Source organism: Pelobates fuscus, chromosome 1, assembly GCF_036172605.1.
Source record: "Pelobates fuscus isolate aPelFus1 chromosome 1, aPelFus1.pri, whole genome shotgun sequence".
Taxonomy (NCBI): Eukaryota; Metazoa; Chordata; class Amphibia; order Anura; family Pelobatidae; genus Pelobates; species Pelobates fuscus.
The window spans coordinates 173,842,948-173,857,409 of NC_086317.1; the positions used below are offsets into that span (position 1 = coordinate 173,842,948).

Consider the following 14,462-nt stretch of genomic DNA (forward strand, 5'->3'; position numbering starts at 1 on the left):
ATTAGTAAGCAATGCCAGTAAGACTCAGGATTCCCTTGTTTACGCTCTATAGAGATCCATGGATAGATAGATTCACTAAATGGAGATTCACATGACTTCATTATATAATAATAAGTAATAATACTTGGAAATTTAGGAAAATCATTTTTAGTAGTAACAGACTTGTATAAAGAAAAATTTTCACACCTTTAACATAATCAGAAATACATTTATGCAACTGTGCCTTGTTTATTCATCCAAACCATTAAAGGGATTAGAAATTAGAGTAAAAGGATGAGTGGCAATATGTTTTGTTGCAATAGTCTGAATTTATTCCTGATTTACATTAAAGCTATTCTCATGATGGTGTACTATTGATTGTCCACTGGCTATATTTTCATTTATATTTGATTTTATTTAGTGTGTGTCCAGTCCAGTTCCAATTCTTACTCCAAGGGATTGTATCGACAGACAAATTGAATTTGTTCCCACAAAGGCACCCTATGACCCTCGGTGGATGTTGGCAGGACGACCTCATCCAAGTACGTAGAGAAGAATAAATATTTAATTCTCCAAAGAACAAATGCATAAAAAAAAAGAAATTACTGTAACACAATAACCAGTTCGGGTTTTCACTATTTAATAATACATTGTTTATTGTATTTACTTTTACATTGTTAATATAAAAATATATATTTTACTGTATTTGTATTTAGAGCTCCACTAGGGAAGGAGCATATATAACTATTATGTTTAGTGTTTATACACATTATATCAGTTTTATGTCTGGTCTCTATAGCTGAAATTTACTATAGTACTCATGTCCAACAAACATAGACGTAGGATGAAATTATGTCACTAACGGAAGATTCCTTTCTAAAATAGATTAAGGAAACATTATGATGCACATTATTAAGAATTGCTAAAGATCGTCGTACTTCTGGTGAAAATACCTATTGCATATTTTACATCTATACAGTAGTTTGGGGAAATAGCATGCATTACTCTGAGAATTTATTCATAAAGCTATTAGTTTTAGTTTCCAATTTGGATAGCTAAAACTCAGAGCAACTTGACATAAATTCGGCAGTGACAACGTGGCTTACCCTGTAATCCCCAAATTGCACAAAGATATTATTGAACTGAACTGACTCTGATCCCACAGAGATTCCAGTTTTCAGTTTAAATGTTCAGGAAATTGCTAACAACTTTGCAAACTCTACAGACGAAGACCAATTTTCAACAATAGCCATAAATTAACATTGAACACGAGAAGGTCCATTTTTAATGTTTGATACATGATGCATTTCTATCGGACTGTTAACTTTATGTATATTGTGAATTTTATTCTGAGGTTTACCTAAGTGCATAAATATATATTTATACTTCTATTAATTCATTTCATCTAAAAGTGTGGAAATACTATACAATTTATGAGACATTGTTGTGACAAAAGCTCCCATGCCACTACCTTTTGGAGAGGTTTGAAGGCCAACTTCCTGCCCACAGATTATGATCTTGGTCCCAAGAGGGCTATTGTCACTGGGGTGGGTATTGGTACCCCAGATGCGGGTATTGCTTGGTCCTCCGCCCTCCAAACAGAGCACTATGTGAAGGGGAGGCAAGGAGGCATCTGAGCACTTTCTTCCCCAATAGGTTCAGAAACCCCTTTTGGCAGTATGGGACTAACTGCATCAGAGATGAGCAGTAACCCAGTAGATCTTTAACACGCCATAACTTGCGCACGGATTCCCCAATCAGGACGCTTTTTGGACAGCAAGGGAGCTCGGTAATGAGCATTTCAAGGATATATTGTGTGGGGGAACGGTTCGAGAAAGGGGGGTCCTGGTGGATATCTTATGTGCTATGCCTCTAGGACTTTAAGGACACAGCAGAGAGCTGTTTGTGCTAGCTGAGGATAATGTTTCTGCTTCGATCGTCTCATTTGGGGGGTATAGTGTCACGCTCCATGTATGATTGCCAGATGTTCCAAGCTTGTGGCCAATCTTTTTTGGAGCTGCTGGAGCGTCTGGCTGCGAGCTCATAGAGCTTAGTCATTTCTATAGTTTTTATACATTCTGTTGCTGTGGGCAGGGTAGTGGATTTCCAATGTCTGCTAATAATTGTTAGCGCAGCCAGAAGTATATGGTAGATTAGGTATTTTTGCCCACCCTGTACATGTGTCGGCAAGAGTTGGAGCAGGTATGTCTCTGGCTTACGGGGTATAGATGTATTGGTGCCATCATATATAATGGCCGTGATGTTGTCCCAATATTGTGTTAAGGAGGGGCAATCCCACCAAACATGGAGCATTGTGCCTTTGTGTTGTTGGCATCTCCAACAGATGTCAGAGGCTTGTGGGTAGGTAGCTTTTATACGTGTAGGTACCAAGTAAGAGCCGGTATAGGATTTTCCTGGATAGTTCCATGTGGGAGGTACATTTAGAGAGGGAATGATGTGCGCGGAGAATCTCATTCCATTGTTGTTCATCAAGAGTATATTTAAACTCTTTTTCCCATGCTGCGATAAATGAGAGTTGGGCGTGTGTTTTAGGGGTTTGCATTTTTGTAGTTGTAGTAGGTTTAGTACCTTTCGGGTCCCGTCTGCCCCCTGCCTACCACTAACGAATCCCACCTGATCTTCGTGTATCAAGGTCAGAATAATGTTTGTCAATCTGTTGGAGAAAATCTTTGCCAGCAGCTTAATGTCTGTATTGAGAAGGGAAATTGGTCTTAGGTTTTGGCATTTCGTGGGGGGTTTGCCTGGTTTTGGTAGCGTAGCTACATGTGCCATAAGCATGTCTTGGGGCATGTGTCCCGTTGTGAGGATATGATTAAAGGTTTTTTCTAAGTGTGGGGTGAGGATTGCGGCCAGCTTTTTATAGTAGGAATTTGTAAGTCCGTCGGGTCCCGGTGACTTGCCGTGGGGGAGTGTGTGTATGGCTGTTTGTATTTCTTCGTGTGTAATAGGGTTTTGTAGTATAGTTTTCTGTTGTTCCGTCAATATTGGTAATTTGGTCATTTGTAGGAAACTTTGTATTTCCTGGGGTGTAGGTTGATGTAGTTTAGGGTCGTCTTTGAGGTTGTATAGTGTGTGGTAGTAGTCTGCCATTGCGTCATTGATATCCTGTGGGTTGTGTATTTTAGAGCCTTTGGGTGTTAATAAGTATGGGATTTTTGCGCTTGCTAGTTTCTGACGTAGTAAAGTTGCCAGGTATTTACCTGCCTTATTACCTTGTGAATAGAATTTTTGTTTTAGCCTATGTGATATGTGTACTGTTTTAGAGATTGCTAGGTTGTTGATGCTTGTCGTGGTGTCTTGTATTAAGCTTGCTAAATGTGCTGAGGGGCTTGCTATGTTCGCCGCCGTTGTATCTCTTAAGGTGCGTAACAGGGTCAGGTGTTCCTGTTGTGCTTTCTTTTTTAGATAGGACGCCCTGCTTATCATAAGTCCTCTAATGACCGCTTTATGTGCTTGCCATACAGTAGTTGGGAGCACATCTTGTGTATCATTGATTTGGAAGTATGACGTTAAAGCTTCTGATGTTGCGGCAGAGAATGTTTGGTCCTGTAAAAGGGAATCATCCAGCCGCCATGGCGGGCTTCCCCTATGTTGATAGTCCGCAGTCATTTCTACTGTGGTCGGGGCATGGTCTGACCATGTGATATCCCCAATCTCACTGTGGGTCACCCTAGTAAGTAGCGGTCCGGTCATGAAAATGAAATCGATCCTTGAGTAGGATTTATGTACTGCTGAATAGAAAGAGAATGATTTCTCGTTTGAATGGAGTGTTCTCCAGGAGTCGTATAGGCCATGTTCCCCTAATAATTTGTTGAGGGCTTTGCTTTGTGTTTTAAGGCGTTTTGTGTCTTGGGGACGTGGTCTGTAGCGTGGTGTCCATGTGTGGGTCGAGGGGGTGGTTTAGGTCTCCACATAATAGGATTGAGGCTGTTTGACCGGGTGGGAGTTTGGAGAGTACCTTATGTAGAAAATTCCGTTGGTGTACGTTAGGAGCATAAAAACTTACAATGGTATAGGGCAAGTTGTTTATAATGAATTGCAGCAGTACAAATCTGCCCTGTTTGTCCCTAATGACGTGTAGTGTTTCAACCGTTAACGATGAGTGCAATAGGATGGAGGCCCCCCTGGATTTGGAAGAGTGCGTTGCATGAAATTGATGTGGATAGTGTTGTGCGCCTAGGGTGGGCACTCTAAAATTGACAAAATGGGTCTCTTGTAGACATATAATGTCTGCCTGACTCCGTTTGGCTTCCTCTAATACCATACGCCTCTTGTGGGGGGTGTTTAGTCCCCTACAGTTGTGCAAGTATATTTTCATGTTATGGGCGAATGGTATATAGTGTTTGGGAGTGGTTCTTCACATACTATATGGTGTTTTAGCGTGGACCCGGTGTTTTTGCTGTGCAACATGTGCATTGATATTCCGGACGTATTTTTGTGCCTGGGATTTATGGTATCAAGGGGGGTAGGGGAACAGGATAAACAGGGGAATAAAAAACAAAGTATATACAGGTGGACCCAAACGTGGGTCTTGGCACTGTGGCATTGTGCCATGGGGGATGGACGCCCAAGTAGCGTCTCCAGTGATGTGGCCATTGGGCTCTCTTAATTTTACTTTTCACGTTTCTTCCCAGAGCTATAAGTCAGTGGTTACACAGGGATTGTGTGTGTGGTCATGGTGCCGACTGGTGTGCCCAGTTCGTCGTGCAAGTATCTTGTGAGTAAGGCAGTAGTTGGGCAAGTAGGGTCGCCACCACGTCCTCTTATATATATTAGTCTGTCTGCATGCAATAACATTGTTTATCGCACTACTTCTGTAAGACGGTAATTTTACATGCATGTTACAACAGGCATTGCATTCAACATTAAGCTTGCGAATTACCCTCAGCGTACTAGAACCTTCCGTTCTGTCCCGCTGCATGTTACATACATAATATGTGCGGCAATGTGTATCTGGTGGATGGGTGGGATACTTGTAGTAAGTAGCCCCTGTGATGCTAAAGGGGAAGGTATGGTGCTTGCTGGTACTGCCTTTGTTTGCCACATGTGGCCCACGTGCAGGCTGTGATTATCTATTCTTATGGGCACATTACATAATCATATGTGTGTCCCTCCCACCCCTCCAATAGCATACACATCATGTATAATAGCATTCAATGGTTTAGGAAATACAGTTCTATGCGGAACAGTCATCTTCATTGTTATCGAAATAAAATCACATTACTTCGCATTCTAATATGTGATCTTATGTAACTTGGCTACAACCATGGCGGCCCAGGCCGCCCTATATCTACTAATATTTTAGATGAGGGTGTCTCTCTCTCCCGTGTCTGGCGTGTGATGGATAACATTTTGATTAAGTTTGTGAGTATAGTGCTAATCAAAGCAATTAACCTCAGTATAAAAGGGAAATCACAACTATAGTATAGATTGGGCTACAAGAAGTATAATGTAGATATATCTCACGTGTCCCTGGTTATGGCCGCGACGGCCTAGTCCAGCATTTAGCTCAAGGGGATTTAGCTTGTACTGAGGCCTGGCGCCATTCCGGTGTCAGTCGCCTGGTCGGACTTGCTTGTGTCGCGGGGAGATTTTGAAGGAGTCCCCATTCTCGCAATAAACGGGTGCCTTCGTCTGGCGTGTGGATGATTTTGAGCTCGTCGTTTTTTGTTATCAGCAATTTCGTAGGGTATCCCCAACGGTATCTGATACCTGCGCGGCGTAGTTCTTCTGTTACAAGGTGGAAGTCTCTTCTGCGTTTGAGAGTTGCTGCAGATAGGTCTGCTAGTATCTTGATTGTCGCGTAGGCCTCATGCGGTGTCGTGCGGCTTCTGCTTGCTTTCATTACTGCTTCTTTTATATGGTAGTAATGTGCTCTTAGTAGAACATCTCGAGGGACGGAGTCTGGCAGGTTGCGTGGTTTTGGTACTCTGTGTACCCTATCTATCAGGAACATATCAGTGGGTATATCTGGGGCGTATGCCCGCAGCAGGCTCTGTGCATATACTTGCAGGTCTTGCGGCATAATGTTCTCTGGGACTCCCCTTAGTCTGATGTTGTTCCTCCTCGAGCGGTCCTCGGCATCAGCCATCCGTGCTTCCATTTGTTCAATTTTTTGCTCCAGCGTCGTGACATGGTCAGCCATATCATTGTGCGCTGTTGCATATTCGCTTAGTTTATTTTCCATGTGCGCGGTTCTGCTGCCAATGTCCTGGATCTCCTTTTGGAGTTGCCCTATGGCAGATTGCCACGTTTTGATGAGTTTGTCTGCCATGGCGTTCATCGCCTCATCGAGGTGCGTTTTGGTCAGACTCTCCTGGTTATCGTGCAGCGGGCCCGTGGGTGAGATGCTTCCCGCCGTTTGATTAGCGGCGCCATCTTGGATCGCCTCGCGGTCATCTTCTTGGTTATTCGCACTTTTCTGGTTGAAAAAGTTAAGTTTTTCATGTTTCTGTGTGTTCTTCTTCCCTTTATTGCTCGCCATTTCGAGTTTTTTGGTGTTTTCAGTAGCTCTGGGAGGCGATGTTATCGGATTTTGAGAGCCCGGGTGCCGGAGCAAATTCCTAAGCTGCCAGGTTGCTCGGCGGTTGGCCACGCCCCCCCTAGCTGAGGATAATGTAATCAAGTGTCCCAGTACCGGGGAGGGACAATTGTACTGTATATTGCTTTCTATGGAATACCCTCTGCAGGGAGAGTACACATTGCAGTGTAAAAATAGCAGTGTGCTACGTAGTAGAAATTATTTCACCCCCTACATTCTGACTTGTCTAATGTGTTAGGAAAGGCTATAGTACAGCTATAGTCACTGTTATTTAGGAGTGTGGGTCTCCAGAACTATATTCACTGTAGCCTGGTGGAAGAAGTCCTCAGAGACCCCAGTCAAGCTTCAGCAACTGGGTCTGAAGTGCTTCAGAGCCTCAAGGAAGCTGACCTGGCAGAGGTACTCAGTCTGAGTCCAGGAGCTTCGTCACAGCTATGAACAGTTCATAAACTGTTAACCTATTCATTTTTTTTTTTTTATTTTTTTTTTTTATTTATTTATTTTTTTTTAATTCTTTATTTTTGTTGTGCAAAAGCTTGACAGGCAGGTTTGATATGCCACGATAATAGTGACATGCATTTCAAAAGACATATTTCTGTGGCAATCAAGAGAAAATGCACATTTTTTTTTTCAAGAGTAATTAACAAGCAGAAACACGGTATGTCAGATAATGAGATGGCAGTAAGCACATGTTAAACATATCGAGAAGACTAGCGATAACAGTGTTTAAAATAAGTGAATCTATGAACATGTTAAATTATATCTAGAGTTAATCTTATGTGCTAGGTAAACGTTATAGCATAAGAGGCACTAATATAGAGTCACAAACTGTCATTTTTGTGGGATGAGAATTCCTAGGCTTAGCTAAAATAGAAGTTGTGGAAGTTTAGGTGAGACATGTTTGATAACAGATTTGTGACTCCGCATGTGCGTAAGTTGCTGATTTACATGCTTTCCATGCCTGTCCTATGTGTTGTAGTTACAGTATGAGTGAGCGTGGAGCGTTAATAGGGCATGCATGACTACCTACGATTCAATTTAAAAAAAATACAAGAAAAACAAACAAATAAAAACTTGCTGATACGACTTGGTTGAACTCGGGGTCATGGCAACCTGTAAGCTGTCAGACATATAGGCTATTTGGCATGAAGTTGGCCAGTAGTAGTCTAACGAAAAACTCATAAGACATTAATATTAACATGCAGTTATCAATGATATATGCAGTGAGCATAAACGTTTGAGCAGTACCAAGAAGTAGAGTTCAGTGTTAAACAGCTAGCACGGTTTAAAGAGTTGCAGAATGGACTAGCCAGGGTTTATTGCGGCAGAGGTACCAAACAGTGTCCCCCGTGCGTTCCTGCGATGTGAGTCCTTCTTTATCCAATTCCCAGCAAGGGAAATGATGTAGGAGATGCGTGGGGGTTCGAGATGTCGGAGCTGCAGTCTTGGTGTGAGGGTCCCCTCCAGCCCCAGGCCTGTGTTGAGGGTGGCATCTTCTTGCCACTGGCTCGAGAGCTCGGTGAGTTCGGGGCAGTCCGTTTGTGGGTGTAGCAGTTGCTGCCGGTGTTCTGTCGCCGCCATCGGCGGGCAGTCTTCCCGCAGGGTGGCTGATGCTTCGGAGGCTCTCTCCGTGCGGCCCTCAGCCTGGGCGGGCTACATGTGTTTGCAGTCAGTGTGGGGTATGTCGTTCTGCCCGGAATAGGGCACCTCTTTCCCCCGACCACAACCCCAGTCTTGCATGCTAGTGGTGAAGACGCACTTTGAGCCGTCGTGTTCTCTCGAGTGTGGGGGCCCTTGTATGTGCCCATGCGGTATGGCGTTGCTTCCTGCCCTTGGGCTTGACAATGTTTGCGGGGTCTGGTTGCCTGTCTGGGTGCTTGTAGGAGATGCCTGTAATGGCGCCGCCTGGTCGTTGGACGGATCCATTTGGACACTAATTTCACTGCCAGATGGTAAGCCATTCCGCGATCGCCCAGCAGTGACCAGAAGTTCGCACAAAGACGATCAAAGTCCCCGAGAGTGTTTAGGGTTGATTGGGCTTGTGTGCTTCGCTGGGCAGCCATCTTAGCTGCTTCCCAGAGACCTGGCTATTGCTGGTGCCGTGCTGGCTCAGGAGGACAGTCACCTCTGTGCTTTAGTCGTCGCTTTAGGTGCCGGGATATCCCTCTCCGGCGGGGGGGGGGAGATGTATTCCGGGGAGACTTCCAGGTGAGAGGCTGCAGTCCCTTGCTTTATCTGGGTAGGCCTCTGGTAGGCCTCAGGTCTATCCCCGGGTAGGAGCCTCCGATTACGGTCGGGATGCTTGGCTCTTGGCTCTATAGGGCTAGGTCTCCCTTCTCCGGGTCGCCCAGCCGTCGTTTTGGTCCGGTTTTGCGCTGTTTTTAATGGTTTAAGAGCAATTTTGCACGGAGCCCATGTCCAGTGCGACCGCTCGGCATGGCCGCTTAGCTCCGCCTATTCATTTTTTTTTATCCTTCTCAGAGCCAATTGTTGCATTATTGCTGGCAAACTCTCCTGATTTGAAAATCTATATTAAACTATACACTACTCTACAAGAATGGGCTTTTTAGATTGTTTTAACCCATCTGCATTTATTATAGATCACATCTGAAATATGTGCAGTATCCAAAATAAGTTATTTCAGTCCTTAAGATTGCTGTATTTAGTTTAAATCTTCTTTACTGTTGGTCAGCATTTAATGGTAACCCCACTTCTGACGTGAGCAATTGCATTTAAACTCAAAGAGGAAAAGGTGAATGAGATCCGAGAAAGCCGAAATGAGATTTGTGGTTAGCTCCGTTTTCTGCATTTGGATAATATTTTTACATTCCCTCTGCGGCCATTCATCCAGCTGTCTGAAGTGCTAGCCCCAGCCAGGCACCAAATCAAGTGGCTTTCAGATTTTAATTTAGTGGAGGCGTTAAGAAAAGCAGATGATTCTCAGTGATAAGTTAAAGCAGATATCTCCTAGGTGAAAAGTTAAAGCCATTTATTAGAGAAGATAGGGCTGTGAGATTCTTCAATGTGACGCGAGACGCTGGGCCAGAATCTAAACCATCAGCTCAGACTCATGATACAAAGATAGGTTTGAATGGATGCTTACATTTTACAGTGGGGCCAAGAAGCCTGCAATGTAGAACACAGTAATTACAAGTTTTTTTTTCCACGATAAAACACTCTTGCCTGCCACTTTCAGTCAGAAAAGGTTACCGCACTTGGAGACTCTCTTTTAATTGGTTTTGGGCACATGATTTCAGAGGTTGGGGTTCAAATGAAATGCTTTCTCTGCTTGAGCTGCATATAGTGCTATTGCTTTGTGTGTTACAGTATGTCTCTACTGCAGGGAATTTGATGGTAACACCCGGGAGAATGGTAGCACACCACATTCCTCCCCGTGTTGCCCTATTCTATGAAATAGCAGAAATAGTTTTATGGAGAACAATCGCATAATAGAAAAATAAATTATCTACAAGTTTTCTGATACCTACTCGAGTCGAGGCAGCTTTTACATTTAAATTCTAGCTCTTATTGTTCCACCTTTAGAAAACATGTTATCATCCAGATACACTCATTAAGTTCCTTGTATCACTGTTTGTTCATAACAACAAAATGCTGGTTGATCTTGTATTAATGTTTATTTCACAACAGATTGATTTGTTTTCATTTTTTTTTTTTTTTTTGGAGTGGTGCAATGACAAGAATACATTTCCAAGTCAATATTTACGTGCGTAGCTTGAACTGTTTCTGTTTCTTTTCCCAAAAGCTCTGAAAGGACAATGGTTGAGTGGGTTCTTTGACAATGGATCATTTATGGAAATAATGCAGCCCTGGGCACAAACAGTGGTGGTTGGAAGAGCTAGGTAAGACGAGTTGAACAATGCAAAGGGTTCAATTTAACTGGTTAACGAAAAAATTAATTGAAAAATACAATTAATGTGTACATATGCCTATACTAGCCAATTTACTAGAAAGTGGGGGAATATGAGGTTATGCATTGTGGGCAAGCATGCATGTATGTTTGTAATTGTATTTTTTTCAGATATGTATGTATACAGATGATAACTTTAGATAAAAACACAACTTCAAGCTATTCATTTGCAAATCATTTGGCTAACAAAATGTAGACATTATAGTAGACATTCTTCCCTCTATTAAGTGTTACACTGTAAAAACAGTATTAAAAAAATGGTCCCAAGTTCCAAAACATATGTATTCCCTGCTGAAGTCCCCTCATATCTAACTTACTCACCCCTTTCTCTCTCTTTTCCCTTGTCAATCTACCTTTCTCTCTCTATCTTTCTCTCTGTCTCTCTCTCTCTCTTTCTCTCTTTTCCTCCTTCAAGCTTTCCACTTTACCTGCCATGGAGGCTGTTCTATAGGTACATCTCACAATATGCTAGCTCAGAATACATAAAGTATTGCAGTAAATCAGACCAAATTTGACCTTCACTTTCAGCTACTGTTTAGCTATTTTTAAATTCTTCTCTTTTTCTTTATCCCTGATAACTATATTGTTGTTCTGATCCTTTTGACTAGTTTCCCTCTTTTATTTTTCCTAATAACATGCTAAATTTAAGTGATAAAACAAAACAATCTGTTGTAACGTGTTTTGGGGGAAACCGGTTTAAGGGTTTGTTTTACAACCTGATATCTCCACCTTTGCTCATGAAAAAATATAAATTTAGCTTTGAAATTAAAAAAATTGGTCAACGTATAAATATTAGGTGAACCTTTAGACACAGTGTTTCTAAGTTGAATGAAATGGTTCACGATTCTTGAGATCCCCAAAGTTGGCTAATTTATATACTAGATTGCCAGCGAATTGGACTCTTGGGAGGTAGCATGAATAACTTACAAAATGAACGACGAGCGATAAAGTGTCATAATTAATGAGTTGTTTTAAAGTGTAGCTGAGTTGAACTTTTGGCAGCCTCGAATTTCCCCGGAAATATATGATACCCTAGGTGTTGAGAATTTGCACACTGGCTGCAACACTGAAAGAGTTAAGCTAGTGAAAGCCATGTATGTTGTACTTGGCTATGTTTTTCTCTTGTTTTTAAGATCTGTCGCTTTTTTTTCCACAGTATTTTTAGTTGTACTGTGGTTATTGGGAAAGCTCTTGTGTTATCTTTGCTTTTTTATGAGAGTAAGGATAGCACCTGGCGTGATGGTGACATTGCTGCTGGGGGTTTGGTACCTGTTTACTTACCTGAATCTGTTCCCCACTATCCTCATCTGTCTTATCATCTCCTGCTTCTGGTGCTTCAGCTGCCAGGGTCCAACTCCACTGGTTTACTCTCCTGCATGTGTGGGTCCATCGTAGAAAAGCTTGTTTCCCTGAAGCTGTCCCTCGTGACAGTTTGACATGCTTGATGGCGGTAGCTCCACTAAGTGTAGAGTTTTGTCAGGTGGCAAAAAAATACTGAGACAAAGAAATTCCTACTTTGTCTCAGTATATCTTTTGACTCGTTTGGTATTTCAATAAATATGAGCATTTCATAAAGATTCTATCTTTGTGAAATAATACATTTGGAAGGGAGCAATGACAGTGCAACTTTAAGACTCCCTAGAAAGTTTTCATTAATCTGGAGAGTGCCGTTATTACCATCATTAAAATAACAAAAAAATGTATGGGTCCACATAGATCCAATTGCAGACTTTAATGGAACTAAACAGGCATTGTTTCAGATCAAATAGGACCTTGAGAGTGCCAAAGGTTGCCTACTCCTGGGCTAGAGTATAGTGACGTAGGGTAGAGAGGTCCTCAATCTAGACTATCAATATTTTTTAAGTGTTTTAGCATAAATTAATACATAGATAAATAAAGGTTTGAAGTAACTAAGAGAGACTGAAGATCAAATTGCAAAAGGCCCCAAGCCAGTATACAAATTAGCATTTACGAAAGTTCTGGCTTGTAACAGATTCCTGAACTTGTGTTGGTTCGTGAAGGCATGGAATTCTTATCACCTGTTCCTGATGTCCAAATGCAAAGAACCATTTCAATAAAAAGCTTACTGGCAGCCTAAAGCTGGGGGACCACTGAGAGTCCTGCCATGTCAGTACATCCCTTAGGTAAACAATTCCATGTCCAGTGTTTGGATCAACTTCTTCCTGAAAGGAGCTTAACAAATAACAGTCCCTTCCTACCACATTTTAACTGTGGCACTATATGGGTTGTTACTGAGATCCTGTGACCCCACTCCCCATTATGTGACCTGTGATTTAGGAGATAATGTTAAAATGTGCAGATACCCAGACTCCTGATTCATGTTCTCTAATCTCATTCCATGCTTAAGAACGTTTAATATGTTACCCAACCATGGGCACATGCTAAGGATTCTATTGCTTTGGTTGACACTGCTTTATAAACATCGGTATAAAGGGTTAGTGACTTAGTGGATCCAACATATTTAGAAGCATGAAGTGGGACAAGGTAGGATTAATTTAAAAGTTCATCAAGACTGTATCCAAAAGAGTCCTAGTTTTTTCAGAGTTATAGACCATATATTCACAGCCTTGGCAATCCGCAGGTATGTGTCAGTACTAAGTGGGAGAATGACTACATTCAGTCAGTAACTTTTCTCTGCTGTTTAAACCAGATGGCCAGTGGCCTGGTTGTCTCTCGTATTGCGTTGTTTCAGTCTTTACACATGGTAATACTAGTCTATAGTTCCTGTCTTCTGTTTTGATTCACCTGGCTCAAAGGTATAACAAACTTATAAAAAGAGAATTGGTCTCTTTCAAAAGCAGTGACATTTTGAAAAGAAAAAGAAATAATAGACATAAATGTATTCTTCTGGGGATGGTTCCTGTAAGTGTCTCCAAAACTCATCTTTTTGTGTGCACTGTATGTTTGGAATATATGTGATGCTAGCTGTAAATTGTCTTTTATTATACTCTGGCATCTTGTCCGGGGATGTGCCATAAAACAAGATGTAGCATCTTCATGTGCAGAGACTGATAAAATTTATATGAAGTATAATGGAAAACAGAAGTTGTTTTGAGTCATTTCCCTCATTCCATAAATAACAATAATCCTCTGATAAAGACATCCATCATTAGCTTACATGGACCTCAATACATAAGTTATAAGAACAGTGTTTGAAGCCCCTCTGTAATTAAAAGTTTTGCAGTTGGACTGTTAATCTGAGAGTTTTAAATATATATTTTATACATTTTTGAGGTATTTTTGTTTTTAGGAATTAAATGCTGTAAATGAGATTGAATTGACTGTAACAATAACAGGAGGTAGCTGTTTAAAAGAACATTCCAAGCACCAAAACCACTTCAGCATGCAGAAGTGCTTTAATGTTAAACTGAATGTCCCTGCAGACAAATCGATACTTTTGTAAAACACCTTTGTCGCACCTGAGGGTTTCCTGCCTCACTCACTTTGAACTATACTTAAAGGGACATTATAATCACTACAGTTGATTGTATTTGTTCTGGTAGGTATAATCATTCACTTCAGGCTTTTTGCAGTAAGCACTGTCTTTTCAGTGAAAATGCAATGTTTACATTACAGCCTAGTGATAACTTCACTGGCCACTTCTCAGATGGCTACTAGAGCAGCACACTGTGCAATACTGCCATTCAGTGTCTCCACACTCTGCATGAAGACACTAAACTTTCCTCATAGAGATGCATTGATTAAATGCATCTCTATGATAAGATGCTGATTGGCCAGGGCTGTGTTTGTCTTGAGCTGGCTCTGCCCCTGATCTGCCTCCTTAGCAGTCTCAGCCAATCCTATGTGAAAGCATTGTGATTGGTCAGAACCCAACTTCTGGTGATGTCAACCAAGCAGTCAGATCAGGAGCAGAGCCAGCAGCAGCAGACTTAAAAAAATAAGATTTTACTATATTTAGGGAGGTTGGGAGGGGAGGGGGAGGGGGCTAGATGGTGGTTTTAACACTATATG

The 14,462-nt window shown here is 41.8% G+C and overlaps 1 protein-coding gene across 5 annotated transcripts in view; it reads left to right on the forward strand.

Annotated features, from left to right (window-relative positions):
- The window catches only part of ACACA (acetyl-CoA carboxylase alpha), a 429,246-nt gene that overhangs the window by 338,863 nt on the left and 75,921 nt on the right, over positions 1 to 14,462 (forward strand). For all 5 annotated transcript variants that reach the window (XM_063452852.1, XM_063452842.1, XM_063452868.1 and 2 more), the window contains 2 exons: positions 401 to 521; positions 10,305 to 10,401. In XM_063452852.1, the coding sequence (XP_063308922.1) occupies positions 401 to 521; positions 10,305 to 10,401 (218 nt within the window). The remainder of the gene's footprint in view (positions 1 to 400; positions 522 to 10,304; positions 10,402 to 14,462) is intronic.